Source organism: Canis aureus, chromosome 37 (genome assembly GCF_053574225.1).
Source record: "Canis aureus isolate CA01 chromosome 37, VMU_Caureus_v.1.0, whole genome shotgun sequence".
NCBI classification, from domain to species: Eukaryota; Metazoa; Chordata; class Mammalia; order Carnivora; family Canidae; genus Canis; species Canis aureus.
This window is the reverse complement of record NC_135647.1, coordinates 2,666,053-2,682,768: the sequence shown is the minus strand read 5'-3', so window position 1 is coordinate 2,682,768 and position 16,716 is coordinate 2,666,053. Positions and strand designations below refer to the sequence as shown.

Genomic DNA, 16,716 nt, shown 5'->3' with positions numbered 1-16,716 from the left:
CAAGTAAATTGGCTGTAAAAAACTGAGACAACCGTTCTGTTTATCCGTGTACTTCTAACAAAGGGTATGGTTTTACAGAGGTCTACTTTAGTCTAAATACATGGGAATAAAACTGGCCTTTTTTAAAAAAATGCATTCTATCCACTCATGAGGTAGACAGAGGGAGAATATGCCCCCCCCCCCCCAACGGGGAGCCCGATGCCGGACTCGATCCCAGGACTCCGGATCACCCCCTGCACCGAAGGCAGACGCCCAACCGCTGAGCCCCCCAGGGATCCCCAAACTGGTCTTTTAAAGGTGGAAAAGTACCTGTTCACTTAAGTCTGAATGAGCCAGTAGGTTTCAAGAGCGACACGAAACAACCGGCATTTTAAAAGCATCAAATATGGCCTCCTGAGCGTGGGTTATAAAACGAACAGGAATAGTAGAGTTTCATAGGCCGTGTAAAAATGTCTAAAAAACATGGTTTGTCATGAACTATAAGCTCAAGTTGTATTTCTCTGGTCTTAGTATTTTTGCCATTACTGAAATCGCTGCGAAACAAACCTTTAGCGTTAAGTATTCTACTTAAAACACTTGGAATCCTACGAGTTTACTACAAGCTCCTTCATTGGAACAATGCAGTTCAGTTAAAGTGAAGACCAATGGTTAAGCCGGGTTCTGACCCCCGCCCGCCCCGAGTTCCCCGGGCTTGGAGGAGGGCTTAAGGGAGGGGACTGCTGGCGTCACATTTCCCGCCTGCGCACTTTCCGTCTCTACATCTGCAGGGGTGGGGCTGGGGTCATCGTTATAAAAAGACCCGCTCTGGCTTGAATTCCCACTTGCTGTTCGTTTGCTTCTCAGAGAGCCATGTCTGGTCGCGGCAAGGGCGGGAAGGGGCTGGGCAAGGGCGGCGCCAAGCGCCACCGCAAGGTGCTGCGCGACAACATCCAGGGCATCACCAAGCCCGCCATCCGGCGGCTGGCCCGGCGCGGCGGCGTCAAGCGCATCTCGGGCCTCATCTACGAGGAGACCCGCGGGGTGCTCAAGGTGTTCCTGGAGAACGTGATCCGGGACGCCGTCACCTACACGGAGCACGCCAAGCGCAAGACGGTCACGGCCATGGACGTGGTCTACGCGCTCAAGCGCCAGGGCCGCACCCTCTACGGCTTCGGCGGCTGAGTTGTGAGTTCAGCTCCAGGAAATCCTAGTTGGCAACCAAAGGCCCTTTTCAGGGCCACCCAACTGTTCAAAAAAAGGGCTGTCTTGATAAACCTCCGCCGTAGTAAAATCCTCCACTGAATCTGGGAGGATTGCAGGGTTTTTAAAGGTAAAACTCGGGATCCCTGGGTGGCGCAGCGGTTTAGCGCCTGCCTTTGGCCCAGGGCGCGATCCTGGAGACCCGGGATCGAATCTTCCACGTCGGGCTCCCGGTGCATGGAGCCTGCTTCTCCCTCTCCCTGTCTCTGCCTCTCTCTCTCTCCCACTGTGCCTATCATAAATAAAAAATTAAAGGTAAAACTCGGCCCTGTAGACCCATCCACCCAAGGCTCTCCCGTAGCTGAGCAGTATTTTTGTCTTGGGTCCCCATTCACTGCGCGCGAGCACGAGGGAATTCTAAATTCTAAAGTGGGGAAGAATCCAAGAGCCTGAGGAACTGGAGTGATTTCTAGGAACAAAGAGGAACACTGTCCAATCAGCAAGGCCTATCCGTGCTTGTCGACCAATCAGAATAGGTGATCTACACTTATACCCCTCCCCCCGCCCCCCCCAGGCGAGCCAGACGGGAATGGGAAGGAAGGCTGGCTAGAAATCCCAAAGCCCTCCTTTAGGGATTTTTAAAATGTATCATTCTTCGGATTATGAGATAGACTCAGAGATAGACTCAGAGGCCTACCAGTGGCCCCCAATCAGGTCCTGAGAACGGTACTGAAGTTTCCGCTACTAACAATGATTTGTCTCGAAAAAACAGTCTGGAAGTGGGCAGGGGAGAAACCAGATTCAGGCTGCCAAAAAACCCAAGGCACTGATTTCAGGGGGAAAGTAACATCAGGTTTATGGCGCAGAAATGCCTTTTTCATTGTCAGGACAGCCCGTGTATCAGTCATACTTTTCCTTCTCGGAGAAAGGGAAATTAGGGAGATGGAAATGTTCTAAATTAGATTGTGGGGGTGGTTGTATAATAAATGTACTAAAATGAATTGTACACTTAACGTGGATGAGTTTTATGGTCTATAAACTGTCTCAGTAAAATACAGTGAGTCTGACAGAGCCCGCAGGCTGACTGCAGGCTCAGTATGTCAGCTTCAGCCGATGTCTGCCTAGATTTTTGGGTCCCCCTTTCCACCTGATAACTGTCCTCCAAGATTTCTTGGGGAATGAGAAAAGTACCTAGTCTGGCTTAATGTAAATTGACAATGGGGAGAAGTCAGAGCTGTATTCTGGATGGCCAGAGGAGCAAAAGGGCCTGGTTGAGAAAGTGGCCATGTTATGTTCTCCTTAGCTGGTGTTCCTTCAAGAGATATTACTGACCTCATGTAAAGTGCAAGATATTCTTGTAGGCCTTGGGGTACATCTGTAAGCAAACCACTAACAATTCCCTGTTCTGGATCCAGAGTATATGTAGAGAGGTGTTAGGATACAAATTTTCTCTGTAGGAGGGGAGAGGTAGTTGCTACAACAAATATGATTAGCTTCTATTATGGTCGGCCTGGTTTCTTTATTCATGGCCTTGTAGATAGTACCATACCCATTTGAGACATGCTTGCTGCCCTGGGAGAAAATCTCTGAGCCTTCCTCAATCCTAGCACTCATGAAGGCCTTGTTCAGAATAAAGATAATGCTCCCTGACTTGCCACTCTGCATCATTCCTCAGATCTAGAGGAAAAACTGCCATACATTCAGGCAGTGATAAGTCAAGGAACAGTAGATAATCAATTGTGGCAGAACTCTGGTGGGTGGGCCTAGGGTCTTGTATAGAAAATTCATGCATGTATTCATTCAACTAATGGGGTTCAGGACATATTGTCCCTTAATATGCCACCTTGGCATATTAAACACGTTAAACTCCAGGAGTTTAAGCTTCAGAAGCAGGAAAATCACCCTGACACCCCCTCCACCCCACATCCCGCCCTCCCCACACACACTTCTTTTTTTTTTCCCTGAAAGCAGAAGATAAATCTTTTATGTGAAAGATAGCCTCCTTCACCAGGAGGAAGAGAAACATCCTTATCACCAGAGATGAGAAATTCAGGGCTGAGAAGGTATATGAACAAACCTTATTACTTCTTTACCATTTACTACTTCTAGCCCAAGCTCTTTGTCTTTTCATTCTTTAGAAATGTATTCTTTCTTTGCCTAACAGATATAAAAGCTTCCTTTTATGCTCACTTTTTTGAACCTCCTATCTTTGTGGGGTTCCTGTAATACACACATAGTTAAATTTGGTTTTCTCCTGTTAATCTGTCTTTTTATTACAGGGAAGTCTCAGTCAAGATTTTAAAAGAGTAGAAGGAAAACTATTTATTTCTCTTTTCCCCCACACAATAAACCTTCATAGATAACCTATTAGCTGTCAGTGCTATTCTGGGTGCTAGGAACACTTCAGGGACAAAACAAAGGCCCTGCTCTCAAAGAATCAATTATATTCCAGTTGGGGGAGACAGAACAACAAACAAACATATCGATATGAGGGGGGGATGCATAGGCTATTTTAAAGAATGAGCAGGAAGGGCTATTATTTTACACAGGATGGTCAGGAAAGTTCTCTTTCATAAGAGAGTGTTTGAGCAGAGGTCTGAATGAAATGTAGTCTGCAGCCCTCCAGTGGCAGGTGGCAGAATATGCCACAAAGAAAACTGACATAAAGATTAAAGGCCCTTGAAAAACAACAGGTACCAGAAGGGACTCTGACCTCTCCTTTTTCTTCCTGAAAGCAGTAGAATAATTCCCCATATGGAAGATGTCATCTTTATATGAGAAGGAAAGTAACATTTTTTTTTTTAACCTTGAATGAGGAGTTGGTGCCAGGAGAAATCAGTACAAACAAACCTTGTAAACTAACACTTATCTTCCTGTTACTTTGCCACAATTCAATACCCTAGTCCAAGCCCCCTTGCCTTGTCATGTTTTCACAGTTAACTACTCTTCATCCAACTCAGTATATAACTGTTCAAGCCTTAACTACTTCTTTGGGCCTTTTCCTTACAAGGGCGCCTTTGTCATGGAAAACACATTGGTGTATCCAATGACTATATATGTGACTATATAAATGAATCGTATGTTTTTCTCCTGTTAACCTGTTTTATGTCAATTTAATTCTTAAGCCCACCAAAAACCAAGAGGATAGAAGTCAAATCCTTCTCCCCTATACCAGGATAAGTGACTTCTATGAAGACAGAAAAGTAAGTACAAAGGCTCTGAGACTGGAACATGCTTGGTCTGTTCCACGAATAGCAAAAAGGTCAGTGAAGACAAAGAAATGCAATAGCAAATGAGATCAGAGGGTGGCCAGAGCCCAGATCATGTAAAGCCATTAGGCTTTAGCCAGCCTCCTGTTTGCCTGGGACTTTCTAAGTTTTAGCACTGAAAGTCTCACATCCCCAGAAACCCCTCAAACTCGGGCAAAATGGAATTACTGGCTACCTTCCTTGTAGACTGGGATAAAGACACTGGTTTTTATTATGAAGATGGAAAACCACTGGAATGTTCTGAGGGTGGACATGACATCTTTTGAAATAATCACTCCTATTGCTGGGTTGAGGAAAAAACTGGCTATAAAGTGGAAATAGACTAGTTAGGAGTCATGGTCGTCTGGACAAAAGGTTTTTGTGGCTTGTCCAGGAGTAGCAGCATAAGATGTATTTGAAAGGTGCTCTGATTCATTTGTAACATGGAGCTGACTGGATTGGATTAAAGTTATAAGAGAAAAAGCTCAAACAGAACTTCAAGGTTTCTCACCTAAGCCCCTGGAAGAATGGAGTTCCATTTATTGAGGTGCAGAATACTGGAGGAAGAACAGATTTCATGTTTACGTGTTAAGATACTTAATTTGGACAAGGCAAGTTTGAGATGTCCGTTAGATATTCAAGTAGATATGTCAAATATGCAGGTGGACACGTGGCAAGCTTCATTATGAAGCTAGAAGTGGATGTAAGGAAACTGATAAAAGTTGAGAGGTGATTAAAGCCTCCCTCCTAAAAACAGCCATTGGAGTTTGAGAAATATACAGAAGCAGACACATCATAGGCTTTAGTGTCACCACCAGCAGACCTGACACTTAGAGCTAGGCCGTAGAGTTTTCCTGTGGAGTGTGAACTATTTCACAGACCATAGGACACATCAATAGTGAGACCAAGAAAAGAGAAGGGGCCCAAGAAATGAGCCATAGGTACTCTAGAGCACATACTGGAATAGTTTCTCTATTCCCTACTAAAAGTAGGGCTGTATAGCATTCAATTTGTTAGGGACTGTGCGTATCCCTCATAAATCCATGTTGACATTTTGATACCCCGTATGATGGTATCAGGAGGTTGAGCCCTGGGGCACCTGGGTGGCTCAGTGGTTGAGCGTCTCCCTTTGCTCAGGTTGTGATCCCCGGGTCCTGGGATTGAGTCCCTCATCAGGCTCCCAGCAGGGAGCCTGCTGCTCCCTCTAGGTCTCTGCCTCAGTCTCCCATGAATAAGCAAAATCTTTCCAAAAAAAAGGGGTGGGGAAGAGGTTGGGCCCTTGGGTAGTGATTAGATCATGAGCATGCAACATTCAGGAATGGAATTTCTGCCCTTTATAAATAACACTTCAGCAAGCTCTCTGGCCTTTCCCTCTGCCATGTGAGGGCACGGCAGGACAAGTCTATGAAACAGGAACTGGGTTCTCACCAGACCACAAATCTTGTCTGAAAGTGTCCTGTCCGTCCTGCCGGCACCTTGATCTTGGACTTCCAGCATCCAGAACGGTTGAGAAAGCAGTTTGTTACTTAACGCCAGTCTATGGCATGTTTGTTATAGCAGCCTGAACTAAGACACCATTGCCTGGATATAGGTAATACTTACCCAGCTTCCTTCCACTGACAATTGACATTTCTACTCATTTACTATTACGATATACTGCAATAAAAAGTGTTTAAATTCTTATTGACCTTATCCAGTCTTACTATTTATATGTTGGCAATTTCCACATTTTTCTCTAAACCCGACCTCAAGAATCTTTTCCAACAGCCTACTCAGTATCTTCCTGCCAGAGGTAAGGGTTAGCAGACTACCTTATTTCCTTAGCAGCCATCAATATATTTCTGATGCATTAAATCAAAGATGCTGACTATTCAGTTGTCTGGTTTATCAATTTGAGGGCATGCTTCAAAACACTTTTTGACGATGTCTGAGGGGTTCATTAAAAACCATTTACAGGAGGCAGAAGAGAGAGAAGACCTGGCAAAGGGTCGAAGGGGAAGGTGCAGGACAGTCTGAGCCAGTCCCAGAGGGAGCCCTTCCCTGGAGCCCTCGTGTTGCCACCTACCAGAGGCCTTAGGAACTCGAGCAGTCGGGAGACCGGATCTCCTAAGTGGGAACTCCCAGATCCTGCTTAGCCAAGGACTTGTGGGTGCCCGGGGCCGGAGACCAAAAATGCGCCGGGATACCTCAAAATCTAAGGCTACCGGCTGCAGAGCGGGGAGGACACTTGGCCTCACAGGCGGACTCCAAGCGGAGCGGTGGCGGCCAAGGACTGCTCCTGTCCTGACGTCGCTGGGTGGCAAACACGCTGGGAACCAACACGTAGCTTCTCTCTGGCAACCAATGGATCCTCATGTGAACTTCCTGGGAGGTGGGACGGGCATCCTCCCGCAACCTTGCATTTACCGAACGTCCCCAGACGAAGGAGCTCAGGGGCGACTGGAATACCACCTCCTGCCACAGCACGGGTTGTGGTTCTGTTCCTTCCGGACAAGGGCAGGCGTGACCGCTTCCCGGAGTAAGTGGGCGGCTCCGGTCCGGCCGTTTCCCGCCCGGCCCAGGCGCCTCTAGCCGGCTCCCCATTGGCCGCCCCAAGCCAGGGCCGGTCCCGACTGGCGCGAAACCCGGCCACGCACTAGGTGGCTACCGGATTGGTTGGGCGGGCACCCAGCGGCCCGTTGCGCTCAGACTTGTACTTGGAAGCTCTTAACCAGTAATCGGAAAAATTAACACTTGGCTCCCAACAAAAGCCCCGAAACAATACGCGTACAGCCCGGTTTAAGAAAATGTGGGCGGCCCTAAAAAGGGCCTTTGAGTAGTAAGTAAAGGATGAAATTCTTAACCCCCGAAGCCGTAGAGGGTGCGGCCCTGGCGCTTGAGCGCGTAGACCACGTCCATGGCCGTGACCGTCTTGCGCTTGGCGTGCTCCGTGTAGGTGACGGCGTCCCGGATCACGTTCTCCAGGAACACCTTGAGCACCCCGCGGGTCTCCTCGTAGATGAGGCCCGAGATGCGCTTGACGCCGCCGCGCCGGGCCAGCCGCCGGATGGCGGGCTTGGTGATGCCCTGGATGTTGTCGCGCAGCACCTTGCGGTGGCGCTTGGCGCCGCCCTTGCCCAGCCCCTTCCCGCCCTTGCCGCGACCAGACATGGCACAAGCGCTCTGTGCGACGACCTCCCGGCGCTGGGCCTGCGCCTCCGCCGGGAGTAATTATAAGCAGGCGTCGGACCTCGTTGAGAACTGAGGGCGCGGGCGGGAAGCGGGGCTTCGGCCCCTCCTCGGGCTCCGCCCCCTCGGGCCGCGCTCCCGGGACCGTCACGTGAGAGACGGAGCCGGGCGCTCGCCGCCGAGCTGGGCGGGTTCCGCAGCCCAGGGCTGTTCGCTTCTGCAGCCTCCCCTCCTTACTCAGCGGAATGCGATTAGGGGCTTCCCGTGTCCAACAGTCCTGCACGTCCTCGTCTCCATCGGAGTAATTGTTAGCTGGGAAGGGTACCCCCAGAGGCCACCCCAAGATAAGACCTGCCGCCGCAAAATGGGCCACTTTGGTAGGAAGGGGAGCAGAGTATGGCACCCCAAAATAGGCCTCGGACATAAGGGCTGTTAGAACAGATTATTTTTAGGAAACAGACGCAGGAGAGTCTAAAACCAGAAAAGTCACTCTTCTTTAACTCCCAACAATACAGACAACACAGATACGTATATAATAGTGAACGTTGGTCTTAAATAACACCATGTAATAAAGTACAAGACGTTGATGAATTCTGGGTTTTTTAGTTTTGTCTTCAATTGAAGTATAGCTGACATACATTATGCTAGTTTTAGGTGTGCGGCAGTAAATTGAGGTTATATACATTATGAAATGCTCATCATGATAAGTGTTTTTGCCACCTGTTACCAAAATCATTATGATTATATTCCCTATGCTATACTTTGCATCCTTGTGACTTATTTGTCGGATAACTGGAAGTTTGTACCTTTTAATCACCTTCACCTATTTCGCCTCTTACCCCCCACCCCCACAACTACCAATTTGTTCTCTTTATTTGTCTCTTCGTTATGTTTTTTTAGATTCCACACGTAAGTTAAATCATATGGCATTTGACTTTCTCTACCTTATTTCATTTAGCATATGCCCTGTCAGTCCATCCATATGAATAGCAAGATTTCATCCTCTTTTTATGCTAATATTCCCCTGTATATACAATTGACCCTTGAATTATGCAGGGGTTCGGGCGCTGACCCCTGCACACTTGAAAATCCGAATATAACTTTTGACAGACCCTAAACTACCAAAACCATAGTTGAATAGAAGCCTTACCCTAATAAAGTCTATTAACATAGTTTATATATGTATTCTATGCTGCATTCTTACATAAAGTAAACCAGAGAAAAGAAAATGTTACCGAAAGAATCATAAGGAAGAAACGTTTACAGCAGCATGTCGTATTTATTGGAAAAAACTCTGCAAATAAGTGGGCTCAGCCAGTTTAAAACCTGATTGTTCAAGGATCAATTCTATATACCACATTTTCTTTATTTTTTTCAAAAGATTTTATTTATTCATGAGAGAGACATAAGCAGAGGGAGAAACAGGCTCCCTCTAGGGAGCCTAATGTGGGACTTGATCCCAGGACCCCTGGATCACTGCCTGAGCCAAAGGCAGATGCTCAACCACTGGGCCACCTAGGTGCCCCTTTATCCATTCACCTATTAATTGACAGACTGTTTTGTTTTTCATACATGACATGTCAAATATGGTTGTCTGAAAATACTCCCGTGCCCTGACCAAGGGAGCATTGACCATGTCAGCTTTCTGGCTGCTCTGAAGCCACTGCTGGAATGCAGTTCAGTCTCTCAACTGACTTCCCACTGTTAAGTCTCCCTAAAACACTCATTGCTTAGTAAGTCACTTCTCTTGGGATGACTGGAAGGGTTACTGCTGAATTTTTAACTCTGAAAAATGCACCCTGATTTTGGTTTCCTCCTCTCTTCTTAAAGTCTGTAACAAACCAAACGTGGTTCTAAACACCAACAGCATTAGCTGCAAACTTCAGCCTGTGTTGTAATATCACTCTATGGTGCCTGGGAGAGAAAAATCCTATGTGACTGAGGACCTTGCAACAGCTATTTCAAAGATACAGTTTGTACATTAAACACTCCTTTTTTTCCTCCAGCGTTACCTTAGCCACTCTGCTAATAAAAAGTAATAAATGTTTAATGCAATGATATTAAAATGTTAGAAAAACCTCCAGTTCAGTAAATTTTTTTTCGCAAATGCGAATTTCTTCCATTCTTTGATTTTACAATTCCTGCTGAAGTTTTATTTCCAAACTGAGTGACAATGTCATGCCAAATGAAAAGGAAATTTAGAAGCTAAATTTTGCATTTGTATTTTAATTTAAAAAATCTTAGATTTTTTTTTAGGGGGGAAAATAATAGCTCAGAGACATTGATAGTATTCATACAATGCTATGTGTCCAAAAATCAACTCATGTTATTGCAATAACAGTTCTGAGGTAGGTAGTATTCCCATTTTTCTGATGGAGAAATCACTGTGGGTAGAAGGGCACAGTAACTCGTACAACTGGGATTTGAATGCTGGCAATCTACCATCTAAATGCTGCTCTGTGCTGCCATCTTCCAGAGTACTCCTGGAGAACAAAGTTATAAATTCTAAGAGGGTGCTAAATTTACCTTCCTAGACACTGGGCATTTATTCTGTTGAGGGGCTCAAGTAAATGAAGATGTAAAGCCTTGATTCTTGACCCTTGGCTGGGAAAGGGGTGGCAGGTGTGGGGTGAGGAACAGCCCTTCTGAGCCACTGTCCCCAAGCCATCTAACCCTCAGACCCTCAGACACCAATGAGTACTTTTACTTTTTTAAAGCTATTCTCTCAGGGCCTGTACCTAAAATACCCTTTTCCTAACAGATACAGAAAATATTAGGGGAAAAAGCCAAACAAGGTACGTAAGAGCCAGCACAGATATAAGAAAATCCTAGAGAATTGGACTTCAGCTGGTACCCAGAGCTGGAGAGCAGTCACCCTACTTCAAGCCAAGGTCCCTGGAGTCTCTGACAGACCCTTTATAGGGGTCGCAGGGGTCTGTGCCAGGGTTCCATGTACAAGAGTCTGGAAAAATGGAATGTCAAAAATATAACACAGTGACACACACAAACACACAGAAATGTCCAATCTTATTTTTTTAAATGCAAGTATGTTGTAAAGGAAAAGTTGCTTTATTAGAATCATGGAATGTAAATAAATCCAAGGAAACTACATAATTCAAGTTTAATCTTCTGTGTTTTGTGTTTCTTGTTGAGTTGTCCACGATTTAATATGGTGCATCAACTGACATCTCAGACAGGCCCCAAACTTTGAGGTGTTTAAGAGCTAAGGTGTAGAGAGCCAAACAAGCAAAACCTTTGGAATTTGGGGTCTGTCATGTTCTACAGCATTCTGTACTTTCGTAAGGCAATTTTGAAAATAATTGTTTTCCAAAACAATAAGGTGAAATATGGAAATTAAATTTCAAAAGAAGTTATTTTTTTCAACAGTCAGCCACTGTTCTTAGGTGGGTCATCTTCCTTCCAATACTGAATCCCCAACTCCAAAAAAGAGCAAATAAAAGAAAATTGGGTTACAACTCCTAAACTTGAATGGAAACTACAGCTGAGAACCATGAAAAAATAATGTAGCATGGCCCTGTAAGAAATAAAGCCATACAACCAACCTGTAGCAGGGCCACAAATAATGTATTAAATACAGGGACTTGATACAATTATGCTTCATCAACTGATCAACACTTACGAATGGGTAGGTAGCTATAAATAAATATGCAAGAAGTTGGAGCCTTACCAGTCATGAGACCACTTCAGGCTAACTAGAAAATAAAAACGTAAAACTTACTGAGGTGAGGAGTCGTTATCTGATAAATACTAAAAATATGTAAATATGTTATAATTTCAAACTTGGATTCAGAATCTGAGCACTTTCCAGACCTCATGGACACCAATGAGCAAAGAAGTTCTTAGAGGCTGTATTCTAGAATGTGCGGTTTTAAAAAGATCCTAGGAAGATCCAAACCTCTTAAGTGGACAGCCCACGTACCATACTGGTGTTTAAACAGCTGTTTCAGTCAACCTGCATTCATTTACTTCAAAAAATCGTAAATGCTTTTTGCCCTTTTCGTTGTGGACAATAAATGATCCTTCAGCGGGGGGTGGGGGGATGCCAACGACCATGTAAGCGCTGGTTCCTAATACACTTAGTGCGGTCCTGGTTAATTAGGTATCACAGCACTTCTGTGGAGTTAAGTGGGTGGCTCTGAAAAGAGCCTTTGGGTTTCAAGTTGGCGCTCCTTGACCAAGCACTTACGCCCTCTCCCCGCGGATGCGGCGCGCCAGCTGGATGTCCTTGGGCATGATGGTGACGCGCTTGGCGTGGATGGCGCAGAGGTTGGTGTCCTCGAAGAGCCCCACCAGGTAGGCCTCGCACGCCTCCTGCAGCGCCATGACGGCCGAGCTCTGGAAGCGCAGGTCGGTCTTGAAGTCCTGCGCGATCTCGCGCACCAGGCGCTGGAACGGCAGCTTGCGGATCAGCAGCTCCGTGGACTTCTGGTAGCGCCGGATCTCGCGCAGGGCCACCGTGCCGGGCCGGTAGCGGTGCGGCTTCTTGACGCCGCCGGTGGCCGGCGCGCTCTTGCGGGCCGCCTTGGTGGCCAGCTGCTTGCGCGGGGCCTTGCCGCCCGTCGACTTGCGCGCCGTCTGCTTCGTGCGAGCCATTTCGAGAGCGGAAAAAGAGCCTTCCCAAAAACCGGTGAAAACCGAATAGCCCTCCTTCTTTTATACAGCCAGGCCGACAACTATTGGGCCCCAAAACATTCAAAAGTACCCGCGCCCTCCCCGATTGGTCCAGCTCCGTGCCGGGTGCCCGGATTAAGACTTGCTTTCGGGTTGGTGAAGAGATCCTAAACCCTGCCCCTCACTCTAGCTATTCTGACGTCATTTATTTACCGTTTCCCCTTCTTCTATCCACCGAGTACAAAAATCTTGCATGCATAGAGAGCTTCAGGTTATTTTGAAATGTAAGGTAGTCGTGCAAAGCAATATAGTAATTTCCAATGATTTTTTTTTTAAAAAAGAAGACATTAAGGTAATTTGCAGGTGCTTAGGGCAAAATACAAATGGGCTGCATCTAAAATGAAATTATTTTCTTGGGTGTGGCACAAATATTGTGGAGAGTTGGGAAAATGCCCCTTATTTACAAGCGCGAATTATCAAGGGTCTGGGACTTGTTATGTGCAACGTTCCCATCCAACTTTAGACCTATAGACCTAGAGAACTTGGGTTCCCAACATCTTAAAACTACAAATGTCCAAATGGAGATTCCGCTTTTTATTAGTGTTTTATAAAACGTGAGCTATGATGCTTGCGAAGAACTTTCATTTCAAACTTCTGTCGAATAGAGCAAATACCTTTTCTGCTGGACTTGGAAACTAGCCCACCTAGCTAGCATGGCTAAACACGGTCAGTACGCTTAGCCACTAAATTCCTGTCTGTGTGTCGCTTCTCCCTCGAAACGAACGTCATGGGCTTTTTTTCGGGAACTAAAGGTTTCTGAGGGGAACTGTTGACAGTTCACCTTCGATTTTCAAAGATAATACTTAAAAGCGAACCAGCTCTTTTCATGGAAAATGTGGGTGGCTCTTAAAAGAGCCTTTTTAGGTTGTTAACTCTTTCTTGGTTAGGAAAAAGCCCGTCTGGGGGAAAAAAGTTTTACTTCCCCTTGGCCTTGTGGTGGCTCTCGGTCTTCTTGGGCAGCAGCACGGCCTGGATGTTGGGCAGGACGCCGCCCTGCGCGATGGTCACGCGGCCCAGCAGCTTGTTGAGCTCCTCGTCGTTGCGGATGGCCAGCTGCAGGTGGCGCGGGATGATGCGCGTCTTCTTGTTGTCGCGGGCCGCGTTGCCCGCCAGCTCCAGGATCTCGGCCGTCAGGTACTCCAGCACGGCCGCCAGGTACACCGGCGCGCCCGCCCCGACCCGCTCCGAGTAGTTGCCCTTGCGGAGCAGGCGGTGGACGCGGCCCACCGGGAACTGGAGCCCGGCGCGCGACGAGCGCGTCTTGGCCTTGGCGCGAGCCTTGCCGCCCTGCTTCCCGCGACCCGACATGGCAAACCTAAGAGTAAGGAAACACGTTCCGAGAAAAACGCGAGCGATCTAGAGCTAGGCTGAGAGCGAGAGAAGTATTTATACTAACGGGAGGTAGGCTGTTTGCCGGTCTCCCATTGGCTACATTCAATTACCAATGGAAAATCAGAGTCAGCATCCTTCATTTGCATACAAGCCCTCTGTCTAGCGGGAGGTGTTTAAATGCTCCAATGTAACCCGCTACAAAAGGCTTTTATTTTAATGTTAATAACTGAGTCGGTTTAATTCTTTCAATAATACTTTTTAAAAAAGCAATCAGAAGCGGAAGTGATGTTCCCCATTGCTCTGTCTTTTGGCTGTCGTTTTTCTAGGATTGTGATCAATTGTGGAAAAGAATAAGCAAAAATTGCAAAATAAATAACATTTAAGCAGTATATCTATGCCAGCAGTTGCTTTAACTTTTTGAAAGTCACAACAGAAAAGAAAGGAACAATTCTTCCGGGGCTCCTGGGTACCGCAGTTGGTTAAGCATGGGACTCTTGGTGTAGGCTCTGGTCCTGATTTTAGGGTTGTGGGACTGGGGCCCAGGAGCTCCGGCGGGGGGGGGGGGGGGGGGGGGGCGCCTCTGCTCTCCGTGTGAAGTTGGCTTGAGATTTTGTCTCCCTCTGCTCTCCTTGCCCCATCTGCCCTCCTCCTTTCCTCCATGCTTGCTCTCAGATAAATAAGCTAATCTAAAACAAACAAACAAACACACAAAAAACTCCACACTATTCTTTGTCAGAGCCCATGTCTCAAAATATCTGAACAATGAAAACTGAAGGCAGGAACTGGACTGTCCAGCCCCTGACCTACGACATCAAGTTTTCTGTTTTGACCTTTATCTTACAGTTGTGGCCTTATGGGACCACCCTGAGGTATATAAAGCACTGTTTTCATTTTAGAGATTGAAAAATTTATAGAGACTGAGATCCATTGTTTTACCTTGTGCAGGCTCATGCTGAGTTAATGAGACCAAGGACTGCAAACTCCTGACTGGGAAACTCATCATTCCCAGTGCCATTCCCAATTCTACCTTCTCTTTTCCCGCTTGGCAGAAAGGATTCTAGTTGGGTCAGGAAATTCCTCTGTTGTCAAGAGAGATTGCCAGGAGAAATGCTGCTGTTTTTCCTTTTATAGTCCATGAGATAGAACTAGATGGGGCCCAGATGGAGGGGAATAATTCTTTCAGGCATCTTTGCAGGCTCAAGCTTAAAGATCTTCTGAAAGCAATATATCTTCTGAAAGCAAACAGGATGGTAAAAGGAACAAGAGCCTATGTGTAAGAAAATCTGTACATAAGCCAACTCTGTCTGAAAACCATCTTTTGATCCAGGGAACCTGGCAGGAGTGTCAAGGTGCTCATCTTCTGTTTCTTTTTTGCCTCCCAAGTCTTTTCACTCTTATGATTTTTTCTTGTAACAATATTCAACCTCCTTTTAATTTTTTTATCATTATTTTCACTATCAACAGCAGTGATAAACAATAACCACTGGCTCAGTGTCTTTGCAAGACCCCAGGTGGAGATATAAAAAGATATCTCAAATTCTGCCTTGAAATCTTGATACTCTTTTGAAAAGGGAAGGCTTGTATGCCTGGATTCTAAAGAGTAGTGCATTCTGCATCCCAAAATGAAGGCTTTAATAATAGTAATATAATAATAATAATAATAATAAGAAGAAGAAGAAGAAGAAGAAGAAGAAGAAGTAATGTGGAGGAGAAGAGTAATCCCTGTGAATTAGAAGGGACAGGAGAATTCACAAGGGAGATAAACATCGAACATTCAGTCAGTGTATATATACATGCCAGTGTTGCAGGTACTTGGAGCACAGCAGTGAAAAAAGCAGATAGCATCCTGTGTGTACCCTTGTGGTGATGCTCTTCTAGTGTAGAGAGGCCCACAATAAGCTAAATATGTAGTAGAAGTGTATGATGCATTTTTTGGTGATGAGTGGTACAAACAGAAAGTAAGAAATGGGCATACATGAGACATACAGGGATAATCAGGGCAAGTGTCACTAAGAGGGTAACATTTGAGCTCGAACCTGAAAGAGGTGAAAAAGCTAGCCGAACAAGAAGAATAAATGCTTCAGTAAAAGGCCAAATGCATCCAAGGCCAAGGGAATATCAGCAGCCAAGGGCCAAGAGATAGAACTGATTCAATTTCCTGAATACATTGTAGGTCACTTTGGATGGAGCAGTGGGTATGTACAGCACTAGGTAAAATAGAAGGCAGGAATAAGGGCTGTTTCAAAAACCCAGACTAAAAGCTGAACTGCGAACAGTCATAGCATCAAGAATCTATATCCACTGAATCATGAATGAGAATAAACCTAGTTATCTAGGTAGCCCTGTGTCACACAAATCAACAAACACTGGACCTCTGCTATGAGTAGAACAACTTGATGAGATCCTAATAGCAAGTTATCAAAATCAGCAAATTCTAGGCATTTGCCTCTGAAAAATAATGTGGAGGGCAGATATGAGGAGGGAGATGATGGTGTAAATTCTTCCAAAAATATGAGAAAAAAAGTAGTTGTCCCCAGTAACACCTCTTCTGCCAGGTGCAGGACACTTTGACGCATATGGGTTTGTATAAATAAGGAAAGAAAATACTTGTTCTTTGTTGAATATAAATAAAAAAGTATGATGTTACTTGAACACACTTGAAAAAAATCAGCTGGCATTAAGGTTATTGGTGAAAGAGTCCAGAACATGCCCTCCCCAAGTATGCTACTATGGCATATAGACTAGTTTGAGTTACAAGAATTTGAAAAAGAACAGCTGTGAGGACAATCTCATTTTCTCCTTTTTTTTCCCCCTTAAAAGCAGGAGTTGAAATTCCTATGTGAAAGAAGTCCTCCCTACACCAGAAAGAGTCATCTTTCTCACCATGGACAGGAAGTTGAGGCTGAGAGAAATCTGTGCAAATATTGTTAAACTCCTATCTTCCTGTCTCTTCACACAATGAACTACCCTAGCCCCAGCCCCTTTGCCTGTCACCTTATCATAATTTACTGTACTTTGTCCAACACACTAGGTAAGCATTAAATTCTAACTGCTTCTTTGGATTTTCTTTTTTTTTTTTTTTTGCAAAAACTCCCAT

The 16,716-nt window shown here is 45.7% G+C and overlaps 4 protein-coding genes across 4 annotated transcripts; 1 reads left to right on the top strand and 3 right to left on the bottom strand.

Moving 5' to 3' along the window:
• Window positions 1-849: 849 nt before the first annotated feature.
• On the top strand, window positions 850-6,091 carry LOC144306804 (histone H4). The gene has a single exon (XM_077886396.1). It carries the CDS (start codon window positions 850-852, stop codon window positions 1,159-1,161), a length of 312 nt encoding a protein of 103 aa, XP_077742522.1. The 3' UTR covers window positions 1,162-6,091.
• Window positions 6,092-7,216: 1,125 nt separating this feature from the next.
• LOC144306803 (histone H4) lies at window positions 7,217-7,600 on the bottom strand. The gene has a single exon (XM_077886394.1). It carries the CDS (start codon window positions 7,575-7,577, stop codon window positions 7,266-7,268), a length of 312 nt encoding a protein of 103 aa, XP_077742520.1. The 5' UTR covers window positions 7,578-7,600; the 3' UTR covers window positions 7,217-7,265.
• A 3,043-nt stretch (window positions 7,601-10,643) lies between these two features.
• LOC144306419 (histone H3.1) lies at window positions 10,644-12,987 on the bottom strand. The gene has a single exon (XM_077885841.1). The coding sequence runs from the start codon at window positions 12,207-12,209 to the stop codon at window positions 11,799-11,801; it is 411 nt and encodes a 136-aa protein (XP_077741967.1). The 5' UTR covers window positions 12,210-12,987; the 3' UTR covers window positions 10,644-11,798.
• A 138-nt stretch (window positions 12,988-13,125) lies between these two features.
• On the bottom strand, window positions 13,126-13,650 carry LOC144306420 (histone H2A type 1-B). Its single transcript, XM_077885842.1, has one exon. The coding sequence runs from the start codon at window positions 13,593-13,595 to the stop codon at window positions 13,203-13,205; it is 393 nt and encodes a 130-aa protein (XP_077741968.1). The 5' UTR covers window positions 13,596-13,650; the 3' UTR covers window positions 13,126-13,202.
• Window positions 13,651-16,716: the final 3,066 nt, after the last annotated feature.